General features: G+C 36.9%; 1 protein-coding gene across 2 annotated transcripts in view; it reads left to right on the forward strand.

Annotated features, from left to right (window-relative positions):
• SLC9A2 (solute carrier family 9 member A2) overlaps positions 1 to 11,739 on the forward strand; it is a 65,270-nt gene extending 53,531 nt beyond the window's left edge. For both annotated transcript variants that reach the window (XM_081326471.1, XM_081326472.1), the window contains exons 11-12: positions 3,148 to 3,238; positions 7,875 to 11,739. In XM_081326471.1, coding sequence (XP_081182597.1) covers positions 3,148 to 3,238; positions 7,875 to 8,221 — 438 coding nt within the window. In that variant the 3' untranslated portion in view covers positions 8,222 to 11,739. The remainder of the gene's footprint in view (positions 1 to 3,147; positions 3,239 to 7,874) is intronic.
• The last annotated feature ends 3,001 nt before the right edge of the window (positions 11,740 to 14,740 follow it).

Consider the following 14,740-nt stretch of genomic DNA (forward strand, 5'->3'; position numbering starts at 1 on the left):
GTACCCTTTTCAATTCTAATTTCCTCTGACACCACATTATTAACTATAATTTTTGCTTTTTGCTCAGAATAAATTGCATTTAAACCATTCATAAAACTCTGCCCAACCTCCATATTTTCAAAATTCTTTTTCATAAAACTCCAAGAAATATTGTCAAAGGCCTTCCATGGGGGGGTGAGCTATTACCCCCCCGTAGATAGGGCTCGCAACTTGGGAGTCCTCCTAGATTCACGGCTTACTTTGGAAGACCACATAGTGGCTGTGACTAGGGGGGCCTTCGCCCAGGTTCGCCTGGTGCGCCAGTTGCGGCCCTATCTAGACCGGGATGCCCTGTGTACGGTCACTCATGCGCTCGTGACCTCTTGTTTGGACTACTTGTTTGGACTACTTGTTTGGACTACTGCTCTCTACATGGGGCTTCCCTTGAGGACCACTCGGAGGCTCCAACTGGTACAGAATGCAGCTGCGAGAGTTGTGTTGGGAGTCTCCCGGTACTCCCATGTTACACCTCTGCTCCGCGAGCTGCATTGACTCCCAGTTGTCTTCCGAGTGAGATTCAAGGTTCTGGTAATGGTTTTTAAGGCCCTACATGGCATGGGTCCGGAGTACCTCGGGGATCACCTGCTGCCGGCGTCAACTTCCCTCCGCCCTGTGCGTTCCCACAAAGAGGGCCTCCTCAGGGTGCCACCGGTCAGAGAATGTCGTCTGGTGGCCCCCAAGGGGAGGGCCTTCTCTGTGGGCACCCTGGACTTATGGAATCGGTTGCCGGTTGAGCTCCGGACGGTGCCCGACCTTCGCTCCTTCCGACGCGATCTGAAAACCTATTTATTCGAACAAGCCGGCCTGGCCTGATGGGGGATGGGTTGGGATTTTATTGTGGTTCTTATATTATTATTTATTGTTTTAGCTTGGGCCTTGTATTTAATTCTTTTTTAACTTTTGTAACCTGTATTTTATATGTGCCCTGTTCACCGCCCTGAGTCTTTCGGGAGAAGGGCGGTATACAAATAAAATTAACATTAACATTAATATAGCCTTAGAGTTCTTTTTGGCCTCTAACCTTTCCAAAATATCAACTATGTTCCTAATATTGTCCTTCATATGTCTACCAGGTAAAAAACCTGCTTGATCATGATGAATAAAATCTTGAAGGACCTTCTTCAGTCTTGTAGCCAAGATATTAGCAAAAATTTTGTAATCCACATTTAACAAGGAGATTGGGCGGTAATTCTTTACTTGGGCTCTTTCTGTATCTGGTTTAGGTATCAACATAATAAATGCTTCTCTCCAGGTCTCAGGTGCCTTAACCCCCTCTAGTAATTCATTACATACTTCCATCAGTGGCTGAATCAGCCAGTCTTTCAGTGTCTTATAATATTTTGCTGTCAGTCCATCAGGTCCTGGTGCCTTGCCAATTTGCATTTGATTAATTGCTGCCTCCAATTCTTGTCTTGTAATCTGGTAATTGAGTAGGGTCCTTTTCTCTTCAGGAATTTTCTGCCATCCATATTTGTCCAATAACTGTTCTGTTTTAATTAAATCCTCTTTTTCTTTCTTGTATAGCTGCTTATAATATTTCTGAAAACATTTCCTAATTTCTGCAGGGTTCTCAATAATCTTTTTCTCTTGCGTTATCATAGTTATTGTACTTTGTTTCTGTCTCTTTTTCAACTGCCAAGCTAGTAACTTACCACATTTTTTTGCCGATTCAAAAGACCTTTGCTTCATCATTTTTATTTTCCATTCAATTTCTTGATTAATTATCTGAGAAAATTGTGATTGAAGGGCTTTTATTTCTTTTTGAACCTGTTGATTCTTTGGATTACTCCTCAATTTTTTTCTCTTTCTCTTTCAATTGGTTCAAAATGATATCTTTCTTTTCATTTGGGGCCTTCTTCCTTATTACATTCTGTTGAATCAAAAAACCTCTCATGACCACCTTACTTGCGTCCCAAATGACCCCTTTTTTCTACCTCTGTATTCAAATTTATCTCAAAATAGTCTCTTATGGTTTTTTGGGCCTTCTCAACAATCTGTTCACTTCTCAGCAAGGCATCATTCATTCTCCATCTAAATGAACCCTGTAGAAACAATTTTAATTCCAACAGCACAGCATTATGGTCAGAACAAGTCTTTGGGCAAATCTCTGATTTATTTATTCTCATGGCCAAATCTCTTGTTGTCCATATATAATCGAGGCGGGAACACAATTTATTTGCGTCAGAGAAAAACGTGAAGTCTTTCTCCAATGGGTTTTTCAATCTCCAAGTATCAATCATATCAAAATTATCCATCATTTCAAAGAAAGTCTTTGGCAGTCTTCCATCATTAGAAATCTTCTGTCTTTGTGATCTATCCATCAATGTGGAGACTACTCCATTCAAGTCTCCCATCAAGATTATTTTATAATCCATATAATCCAAAAGTACATCGTGTATCTTCTTGTAAAATTCAGCCTTACCTTCATTTGGTGCGTAAATTCCAAGCATCAACAACTTATCGCCTTGTGCTGTTATTTCAACTGCAAGACATCTTCCCTCCTCATCTTTAAACAATAATTTTGCTTCAAATTTCTCTTTAACATAAATCACTACTCCTTGTTTCTTAACTTTGTCTGCCAAAATAAATTCTTGACCTAATCTTTTATTTTGCAAGATTTTTCTATGAGTTCTCATCACATGTGTTTCTTGTAGGCATATCACATCCAAATTCTGTTTTTGCAACACGTGATGGATTCGATTTCTTTTAGGTTTTGAATTTAAACCATTCACATTCCATGATAAGATTCTTAGTTCCATATTGTTTTACTGTACTGCTCTTGGCTTAGCTTAGGAGAAGCAGAGACTGATGGTTTTAGGATCATTTAAAAGATATTAGGATGATTACACAAGTTGATGATTTTGATTTTTGCTCTGATCTTAGTACAACAGCAGTGAGTGGTTGATTAAATAGGATCGTTCTTTTCCTCCAATCTAAAAGGGTTGGAAGGGTTCTAAAACTGAACACATGGCAATTATTAGAATTACATGTATACATATCTTTTTTATTTTAAAATGACTAGAATGCTCCACACACAGATGAGAAGGTATACTAATATTTGACGAATATATTTCTTTTTGCCTGAACACATTTTATTTTATTTTGCAGGTGCACATGAAACCACCACGTTACTTATCACTACCTAAAAATACTAAACTTGCAGAGAAAACACGGAAAAGAAATCAATCCTCCTTTAAAGGTAATGCAGTTTTGGAATGCTTCACTACCATTTCAGATATGTTCTTCCATGTCGATTCTAGAAAACTTTTTCCTTATTGTAAGTTTTAATTTTATCTATGACACTATAGAAAACAAAGATTTATTTAGGCATAATAGAAGAGGTAAAAAATGATACATACAGTCTTCCATTTTGACCATAGCTATCTACAGAAATATGGGATCTTTGCATACATGCGCATATATCCCTGTGTTTTTCTTCCTCATTTATAGAGCACAGAACTCAACTAGTTGCTTCTTTTTATTTGGCCAATGAAAACCCATGTCAAGAATAAAGTAATAGGTAAAAACCCCCGGTGGTCTTGATATATTTATTTATTAAATTTATTGGCTGCCCATTTTACCACAGGGTAACTCTGGGTGGCTTACAATATTAAAAGGATAAAACTATACAAAAGATATACCCAATACAAATAAAATACTATAAAAATATGAATACTCAACCCTAACTAAAAGATGGAGAGGGAGGGAGTAGGATGAGCAGGGACAATGTGGGACTTGTTATTAATCTATCAACCACCTCCAATGTGAAGCCTCCCATTGCAGCCCCCAAGTCAGCTGACAAAGCCAGGTCTTTAAGCTGAAGATCAAAAGGGTGGGAATTGATCTTACTTGGGCAAGGGAGGGGGGGTCAGGATGCTCCAAAGAGCAGGTGTGCTGGCATAGAAGGCCCTTCTCCTGGACTCCACCAGCCAGAATAACCTGGCTAACATGTCTCCTCTGCCGGCATGAGTGGGGCAGGCCAATCCCATTGGCATGAGATATTCTCTCAAGTCATGCCATGGAAAGCTTTAAAGGTGATTACCAACACACATAAGTGTGTAAAACAATAAAAAGCTTACTATATAGTTCTCCTTCCAACATTAGCTGAAATGTTGGAATTGAAATGTCCCTGATACAGTTTTACAGTTGTAAAATGGTAGATACACTACCTCTGATAAATGGAATGATCTGTGCCAGTGTTGGAAAATCTCTGGCAAGGGTGTTCTGAGAATTGGACATTTGGAATCAGAATATTTCAGTATCAAAAAATGTACAAACTACATTGCAGATATTCCCTGGAATGTATAGAAGAGATGGTAGACTATTCAGAATTATGCAAGCAACGCACAACTGCTTGGGATTAAGCCTGTTAGTTCACCTGCTTCTTCCTATTCTAAAGAACTGCAAAGGATTTCTGGCTTCTCTATGTCACATGTCTATGTTCTCTGTCATGTATTTGTCTGTCAATGTATTATTTGTTCCTGATTATGTTGATACTCAGAGTCTATTATTTATCTATGCCTTCCTTTGACTGTTGCCAGATTGAGGAAACTCCAGGATTTCTCTTAACAGTTTGCCTTTTCAGGGATACAGCGTATGTAACAGATTGTAGATAATAGTAGTAAACTTTTCATATGGTAAATACTGCTAAATGATGTCACAAATATTAAAAGAATTAAACATTTAAAATGTTTTTTTAAAAAACATTAAAGTTTTAAAAAATGGGGAAGTTTATTTTGCATTTCAGCTACATTAGGTTAAAGGTAAAGGTAAAGGTTCCCCCGCACATGCGTGCTAGTCGTTTCCAACTCTAGGGGCCGGTGCTCATCTCCGTTTCAAAGCCAAAGAGCCAGCGCTTGTCCGAGGACGTCTCCGTGGTCATGTGGCTGGCATGACTAGACGCCAAAGGCGCACGGAACACTGTTACCTTCCCACTGTAGTGGTCCCTATTTTTCTACTTGCATTTTTACGTGCTTTCGAACTGCTAGGTTGGCAGACGCTGGGACGAGTAACAGGCGCTCACTCTGTTATGCGGCACTCGGGATTCGACCCGCCAAACTGCCGACCTTCTGATCAACAAGCTCAGCGTCCTAACCCACTGAGCCACTATAATTCAGCAGTATTTTATGTAGGAACCTATTTCTTAATTTTTAATTTATAACACTTGCTTTGGAAGAAGCAATATAGATTTTGTAGTTTTATGGCTGTTTTTAATTCTTATTTGTCTCTTCCTTTGTAAAAATAAAATATGTACCCTGGGATGGACAGTATTTACATTTCTGATTCTCTGCTCGTGCAATTTGGCCAACTATTTGTTTCTCTCCTTTCAGTGTTTTTGTGTAATATATATGTGCATTGTATTTTCTTCTCCCTCTTCTGTCTTACATAATAGACATTTCCTTTATCAAGTTATGTAGTTTGAATCCATCATGTTGTGCATGTGAGTTCATATTTTTTGTAATAAAATGTGCAGTCAGTTATTCTAGTAATTGATTACTGTGTTCTTACTCATTTCATACTAGAGAGGGACCTTAATATTACTTCACCAATGTCTTACAGTATCTGGGCCTACCACAAAGATTGTGAAAAGACTCTAAAGATTTATGTCAATTAAGTGCATGTGCATTTTTACACCATACCTGTATGTTTAAGGACATGTGCTATTAAATATACTGTACAGCACAATTTCAGCATGATTGCAATGCCTTTTATTTTCTGTCTATAAGAAGAGGGAGAAAATTTTTCTAGAATTTAGTAGGTTAAGATGGACTCATGTGAGAACATTTGGCTAAATTGAGGAAATCCTGGATGTGACTATGATGGCATTATCACTGCCTATTATTATACACACACATCTATTTAGTCCTGTTGTTGATTATTGTCCCATTAAAAAAAGAATCATGCAAAACCTGTTTGGCCAGAAATGAGTAGAAGATCTATTGGAGATTTTGTTGTAATACCTTTAATTCAGTAAAAGAAACTATTGTAGTTTTCTTGAATTACTTTCCAAGGCCTATAACCTGAGCTAATTTGGGGATGTCCAAAGATTTGAACAAGCCTTTCCTATAATTGGACTGGAAATTATGTCATGAGCTGTTTTTTAAAAGGGTTTTGCTTCCAATATTGTTATTCAAACAGTTATCTAACAATGACAACTTCAAATTGTCCCTGTGTGTATTGCAATTCTTTGGATTTCGAACATAGATTTGTAACATTGTGTGCTTCCACTATTTCTCCTAATATTTCTAATATTTTTCAAATCCTCTAACTCGGAGATCCCCAACCTTTCTGGGTTGGCAGCTCAAAGGGAAAGGGAAGGGGAGGTGTCCTTACACGCTCATGCGAATGGGGCTGTGCGTACCCACACAAAGCTGGCAGCGATGCTAACGCTAGCGCGACTAGGGGGTGAGTGTGCATGCACACACGATCACACTGGTCAGTCACTCACATGGCCCAGTGGTCAATAGGTTGGGGACCCATGCTCTAACTAGTATATGCAATAACATATGATGCTGAAAAGTGTGTCATGTAATTTTCATAATTTTCAAGCAAATAAGAGTCTGTAGCCTTTTCTCTTTGAAATGGCTGCTTTGGTAACCTGCAGAACTTAACCAAATGCTGAATAAAAATCTTGCATTATACTAGGTTTATACTTAGTTTGTTCATGTTTTAAAAACTTGTTTGATACACACACACACACACGTTTAAAACTTTCCTTTGGTGAAAAAAGCTTAATGATGACAATGTTGTGTTTTTATATGTTTCCTTTCATTGTGACAGTTCCTTCTATTTTAAGATAAGTATGATGTTGCTTATTGTCCTTTTTTGCATTAGTATTTACTTAGTTAACTACTGAAGCAATCAAGTTCCAGAGCACTACAGCAAAAACAAGTCTTTTATAAAAATGTAGTCCAGAAAACTGACAATAAAAGGATGAATTTGGCAATGATGGATTGTGTTTAAGTACAACTGTCTCTTATCTTGATGAAACTATGTGAGAATGTGCAACTTTTATTTAGTAATCTAGATAAATCTAGTAAGAACGACTTTGTTCATTATAATTTTATGTAGTAAAGGTAGCAGTTCTTAGATAACCATACGCAGGTTTGCTTTAAATTAGTAAAGATAATACTGATGATGTTAATTATGCAAATGAGGTGAAACATGGCTCATATTCCATAGCTAATTTGTGCTTTAGGGTCATTCACAGAATTACTTTTCCCTGTTATTTTTCTGTATTGGGTCTATTTATGGCCTAATAGGGTTAAAGTTGGTACTAACCTTTCTTTTCACAGACTCTCTGCTTTGGAAAATCTCATTTGAAATAAATATGCAAAATTGACACTGAACAAGAGCGTGCCTGGAATTTTAAGTAGATCACAGGTTAATTGTGTCTATGTTTACAGGAATATATTAGCGTCATTATACACATTATGTAAGAAAGGAAATGTGGATATTTGGCAATCGGCCTACACTGTATACCATTCCACAGAAAGATTTACATATTTCTTTTGTTTATTTTTTTTATTAATCTACGTTATATAACCACCCATGTCATGAGAAGTGAGCAATTAAATATACTCCCTTTCAGTGTACCAACCAATGCACATTGCTCTTCTCCTTATGTGATTACATTTATTAGCAAAAGAATGCCCAGTGAAGACTACGGTTCCAATTGACTTAATGTATTTAACATTCTTGAGAATTTTATGTTTTTGTGCCATAACCTTAATATATTTTATGTTTTGTATCTACCTATCTATCTATCTATCTATCTATCTATCTATCTATCTATCTATCTATCTATCTATCTATCATCTATTTTAAATTTGCAGTAAGTGACAGCAGTGATTCTGAATCTGACCATACCATGGTGCTGAATTTAAAATCCCAAGCGGGAAAAATTTTGAGAGATCAAAGACTTCATCAGCAACAATGCAGAATTGAGTGGAAGAATGAAACAGACAAAGACAATGGTGGTACAGCGAGCTACCCTCAAGGAACAACAAGAGGTTTCCGGCAACCACTGTTGCCAAGGCCAGCATTTGGCACAGTGAATGAAGAATCAGCTGAAGATCACAGATCAGTCAAGCCACTCCCACCACCTCGATTAGCCCGACAGGCATCAAAAGCTGAAAGGCCAAGAGATAAATCTGACAATAACCATAGCAATAATTACTAAACAAATGCTAACACTCAACAGTACATATAATAGACTAGCTATTATACACTAGCATGATGTAAATGGCAGTAGGGCAATTGGATTCATTCAAAATCTGGCCATAGACTCATGGGGAGTAGGTAGGAAGGAAAAAAAATCTAAACAGAAATCAAGTAGGAAGAAATTCTTAGCTGCTCTCGAACCAAATAATGTAACTTGTACAATGAAGATAATTTTGATCAATTATATATTGTATGCCTGACATTTGATTTACTTATCTTCAAGGGAAAGGCTACCATATCTGAACTGTAGAAATCCAGACCATCACTAGAGGGCAGCCCTAAACAAGGCCAGATTTTAATTAGGAATTGCACTAAAAATTTCCTATCCTATTAAAAGATATCCAATGTGCCCATGCACAGTTAGGAGCTACTTTAAAGAAGATTCTGTAAGAACAAACAGGGTTATCTTGATTTGGAGATACAATCCTGTACATGTACTTTGTAGGTTCAAAGGAGCTTACTTTTAGGTAAACGAATAAATTTTGCACATTATTAAAACTGCATACTTGAACCACAAAGCCAACTATAGCAGTTGTCAACTATTTTCTTGATAATCTTTCACTCTTTACATTCAATCCTCTGCTTTGCTATTTTTTATGAATCACATATCTGTGCACGGATATTCATAGGAGGTTATATGAAGGCTCCGTCCCTATTGTATGTTCATATGCAACATGTTCTGCACAAATGTGGCAGGGGACTGGATCACAATAGCACAATGCTGCTTTCATCATGTAAATAGGACAACTTGTTTCAATCATCATGCTTTTACTACATTAAGTTAATGGTCTTAAAGTTTATTTATTTAAACATATTGAAGTTATTTTAAAATTATATGTATCCCTAGATACAGAATGTTTTTTAAAAAAGCAGCAATATAATTTTTAAAAAAATCTTTGCTTTAAGACAAACAGGAGTAATTTTAAAAGCCCTGCTGCAATGCTCTCTTAAAATGCACAATTAGTAATGATCTCTTTTCTTTGAAGTTTGCCATTTAAAGAAAAAAAAGCGCACTTATCGTATATACTTACATACATTCATTTAATCACAAATCAGAAGTGATTTTTCCGAACAGTTATTGGTCTTGATAATGTGCTCTTGATAGTACACTAGAAATATAGACTTAATCAGAATTTGCTGTACAAATGAAATTGTTCTATGGATAGTAAAAAAAATGCAATGGGGCCTCAAAATATGAGATGGTGATAAATTACACTTTTGACTTAGGCGGCCCAAGCACAATAATAATATTGTGGTGCATTGTTGTTTGATGCTGTTGCTTTGAGCTGAAGTTCAGTTCAACATTAAATGGCTGAAAAAAGTCTTTAGTGCCATCTATTGGTAAATTCACAAATAACTTTCTTTGGTCTTTTAGAACAGAAAACTATGCTCTTGTTCAACATAAATTACATTGTTTTAAATATATCTGCAATCAGCTGATGAGATTACTTTTAATGCAGAGCATGTATTACCTTCACTGGAGAAGAATCTGGTAACATTTTGACAACATAAAAGTTACTTGGACTTTTGGATGGACATAGATAAGATCCAATGGTAACAAATATTCTTTATCAATATATATTAGGAAACAGAATAAAGTAACATTTCTAGAATTATCAAACTGACAATGTGAGAATATTCAAACCTAATTATATTCTTCAATTTGGTACAATAGTAACACTTTGGCATTTCAACCAGCATATGATTAAGTCACACATTACACAGGCACACAGCATACTTTAACCCTGCTGAAATTGCTATTAAAGCCATTCTAGAATGGTTTGGAATTTCGGTGTACTGTACATCAAGACAGTATACATTAAGCCATCTTTTCTGCTCCTGTAATTTTAATTCATATTTGCATTGCAGGCTGTCATTGCCATGTGACAATATTTGCTCATTATAACCATTTTCACTCAGCCGTACAGGTCTTATTATTTTCCTACATCTATAATTTTCATGTTTTATGGTCATTTGCAGTGCTGCAAGAAATAATTCTGGCACATTACTACAATCCTTGCTGATTGATTCAATTTAAGGAAAATTTGGGATGCTAGAAAATGAATCAGTAACAGGAATTAAGGTTGATATAATTTTCATGGTTAAGCAATAACCAAACTGGATGGCCAATTCTGCACAGGTCAGCTATTGATACTTACTTTATGAATGAACCTTTATTGTCAAAGTACAACCATGTATACAATGAGATTGGCTGAGCCAATTATAAAAGGATATTCCATTCCTTAGAAATGTACCTGGAATGGGACAAATTAACTCTCCCATTCCAGTTCAGATAGGAATGACTGACCAGAAAGCATTGTGAAAGTTCACAAAAGTAAATTCTATCAATAGCACTGACATCACGTATCCCTATACTTGAAATGATTCTATTGAATATGAAACATTAACAGAAAAATCCTTTTCCCATTTATATATTTGCAAATATGGACCCTGATAATGAAAAACTTGTAGAGTGAAATTATTTTTCTACATTCAGATGAAGCCGAAGTTCCTGAACATCTTTTTCTGTATTCTTTGTAGAAAAGGTATAATAATAATTATGTTGAAGCCTTAAAAGGTAAATTTCCTTTTGGTGCTCACATCTGCCCTTCCTATTTCTCTCCATCAAGATAAAAATTTGGGGATGTTGTAAGATACAGAGTTTTGTGGTATCATGTTTCACAGTGTGTGAATATTTGTAAGAATTCATGGAACAGAAAATGTCATTATCACTGAATGTAATCTTCACTGACCACTAAAAGAAGCATTTTTATTGTATTTCATTATTTGTATCTTGCCTTTATTAATTTTAGAAAGAACTCAAGGCAGTGAACATATTGGACACATCTTCCTCCTATTTTCCCCACAACAATAGCATGATGAGAAAAGTGACTAAGTCAGTTGACTTTCAAGGCTAGGGCAGAACTAGAACTCACAGTCTCCTGCTTTCTAGCCTGGTGCCTTAACCAATAGACCAACTATTTCCAAACTTTGTTTTCAACTGCAGTACACATGCATGCAGTGCATACATACACACTTCAATATTCCAATGAATACACCAACTATGCCTCTCATATCTTTCTATTGCTGCAAACCATTCTTATTCTTATCACAATCATATGCTGTTTTGTATATTGCCATTTTTTTATTCTTTTTGTGAGGCTGTCATTAGCTCAACCAAATTATAACTTTATCAGTCTTGGCTTCCTTCTTGACATTCACTTTTCCTTCCCAGCTTTTTTACCTGTCGTACAGGTGAAACTCAAAAAATTAGAATATTGTGCAAAAGTACATTTATTGCAGTAATGCAACTTAAAAGGGGAAACTAATATGAGATAGACTCATTACATGCAAAGCAAGATAGTTCAAGCTGTGATTTGTCATAATTGTGATGATTATGGCTTACAGCTTACAATCTCAGAAAATTAGAATATTACATGCAATCAATAAAACAAGGAGTGTACATAGAACAATATTGGACCTCTGAAAAGTATAAGCATGCATATGTACTCAGTACTTGGTTTGGGCCCCTTTTGCAGCAATTATTGTCTCAGTGCGGCGTGGCATGGAAGCTATCAGCCTGTGGCACTGCTGAGGTGTTATGGAAGACCAGGATGCTTCAATAGCGGCCTTCAGCTCTTCTGCATTGTTTGTTCTCATGTCTCTCATCTTTCTCTTGGCAATGCCCCATAGATTCTCTATGGGGTTCAGGTCAGGCAAGTTTGCTGGCCAATCAAGCACAGTAATCCCACGGTCATTGAACTAGGTTTTGGGGCTTTTGGCAGTGTGGGCAGGTGCCAAGTCCTGCTGGAAAATGAAGTCAGCATCCCCATAAAGCTCGTCTGCGGAAGGAAACATGAAGTGCTCCAAAATCTCCTGGTAGATGGCTGCGTTGACCCTGGATTTAATGAAGCACAGTGGACCAACACCAGCAGATGACATGGCTCCCCAAATCAACACAGACTGTGGAAACTTCACACTAGACTTCAAGCATCTTGCAGTGTGTGCCTCTCCATTCTTCCTCCAGACTCTGGGTCCTTGGTTTCCAAATGAGATGCAAAAGTTGCTCTCATCAGAAAAGAGGACTTTGGACCACTGAGCAACAGACCATGTCTGTTTTTCTTTAGCCCAGGTTAAGACGCTTCTGACGTTGTTTGTTGTTCAGGAGCGGCTTGACAAGAGGAATACGACATTTGAAGCCCATGTCCAGGATCCGTCTGTGTGTGGTGGCTCTTGATGCACTGACTCCAGCCTCAGTCCACTCCTTATGAAAGTCTCCAACACTTTTGAATGGCCTTTTCCTGACAATCCTCTCCAGGCTGCGGTCATCCCTGCTGCTTGTGCACCTTTTTCTTCCACACTTTTCTCTTCCACATAACTTTCTATTAATGTGCTTTGATACAGCACTTTGGGAACATCCAACGTCTTTTGCAATTACCTTTTGAGGTTTTTCCTCCTGATGGAGGGTGTCAATGATGGTTTTCTGCACAACTGTCAGGTCAGCAGTCTTCCCCATGATTGTGATTCCTACTGAACCAGACTGAGAGTCCATTTAAAGGCTCAGGAACTCTTTGCAGGTGTTACGGCTTAATTAGCTGATTAGAGTGGGGCACTTTGAGCCTAGAATATTGCACCTTTTCACAATATTCTAATTTTCTGAGATTGTGGATTTGGGGTTTTAATGAGCTGTAAGCCATAATCATCACAATTACGACAAATCACAGCTTGAACTATCTTGCTTTGCATGTAACGAGTCTATCTCATATATTAGTGTCCCCTTTTAAGTTGCATTACTGAAATAAATGAACTTTTGCATGATATTCTAATTTTTCGAGTTTCACCTGTATATTATGACCAAGTCATCTCAAAGTATTTCATCCAGTGATAACGTATTAGTCATTTATGCACTGCTAACTGTATCTCTGAAGCAGTAGGTGTGAGCTTGAATGGACTCCAGGGGATGGTAGAGGACAGGAAGGCCTGGAAGAGCATCGTCCATGGGGTCGCGATGGGTCGGACACGACTTCTCAACTAACAACAAACTGTATCTCCTGTTTTACCACATGCAATTCTTAGCACCCCATTTCTACTGCATGATGCTTACTCTGATATTTAATACATAGATGATTCTCATTGTCATACAAGCATTTTTGTTTAACAAACCACATACTACCTACTACCTTTCTAGCAGAATTAGCACATACTAAAATTTTTCAATCCGTTTTCCTGTTTTCATAAATATTTCATCAAGGCATATAGATTTACTAATTTTAGTTTTCATCATTTACTTATAATTTGCTATTCACTCAACTTTCCTGGTCAAGCACTGCTACCATGGTATCCAATACCTTATTTTTCAGCTCAGTACTCCAGAAGAAGAGGGAGTCATGCTATTCTCCAAAGCACCTGAAAGCAGGACAAGAAGGAACGGATGGAAACTAGTCAAGGAGAGAAGCAACCTAGAACTAAGGAGAAACTTCCTGACAGTTAGAACAATTAACCAGTGGAACAACCTGCCTCCAGAAGTGGTGAATGCTCCAACACTGGAGGTTTTTAAGAAGAGACTGGACAGCCATTTGCCTGAAATGGTATAGGGTTTCCTGCCTGAGCAGGGGGTTGGACTAGATGACCTCCAAGGTCCCTTCCAACTTTATATTATTATTATTATTATTATTATTATTATTATTATTATTATTATTATTATTATTATTATTATTATTATTATTATTATTATTATTATATCATTTGTGTCCTCAACTAACATATTATTAGCATATAAAAGAACATGCACAATGACATTTTCAACAAACACAATTCTATCAACTCAAGCATATGTTATATATTTTTCCGTAAGTGTACCAGATGACCAAGAAGACATTGCACATCCTTGAATTACTCCATTTTCAGTGTTGAACCATTAAGCAATTTATCCTCATGCAAGCTTTTCTGATACACCACTCACACTGCATTCAGCAACCATGTTTCAATCCATATCCAAACCAAATATTTCATAATTGAAGGATTATCACTTTATAATATACTTTCTCTAAACCAACAAGTGTACAATTAATGACTTTCTTATACATTTCACTCATACATCTGGTTTACATATCTATTGCACAGCATGAAGCTGCACCGTTGCATTGCATTTCCCCCATTTTGCTCATTGTCATGTTGCACACTTTCAATTATAATTCTGTTGAAGTTTCCTAGCCATCTTTATTATTTTTTATAAATAACTCAGTCATGAACATACCTATTACTTTTTCCTCCTCCTATTTTTCTCACTAAAACCCTGTGAGGTGGATTGGACTGAGAAAGCATGAATGGCCCAAAGTCACCTTGCTGCTTTTTCTGCCTGAGACGGGACTAGTACTCACCTGGTTTCTAGCCTTGCCCCTTAACCAATGGCTGTATTTTAAGTTTTAAAATAGAATTTTAAAGTTCCATTTTAAAACAGAACTATTTTAAAATTTTA

This window comes from Vipera berus (genome assembly GCF_964194415.1).
Source record: "Vipera berus genome assembly, chromosome: 4".
NCBI lineage: Eukaryota > Metazoa > Chordata > Lepidosauria > Squamata > Viperidae > Vipera > Vipera berus.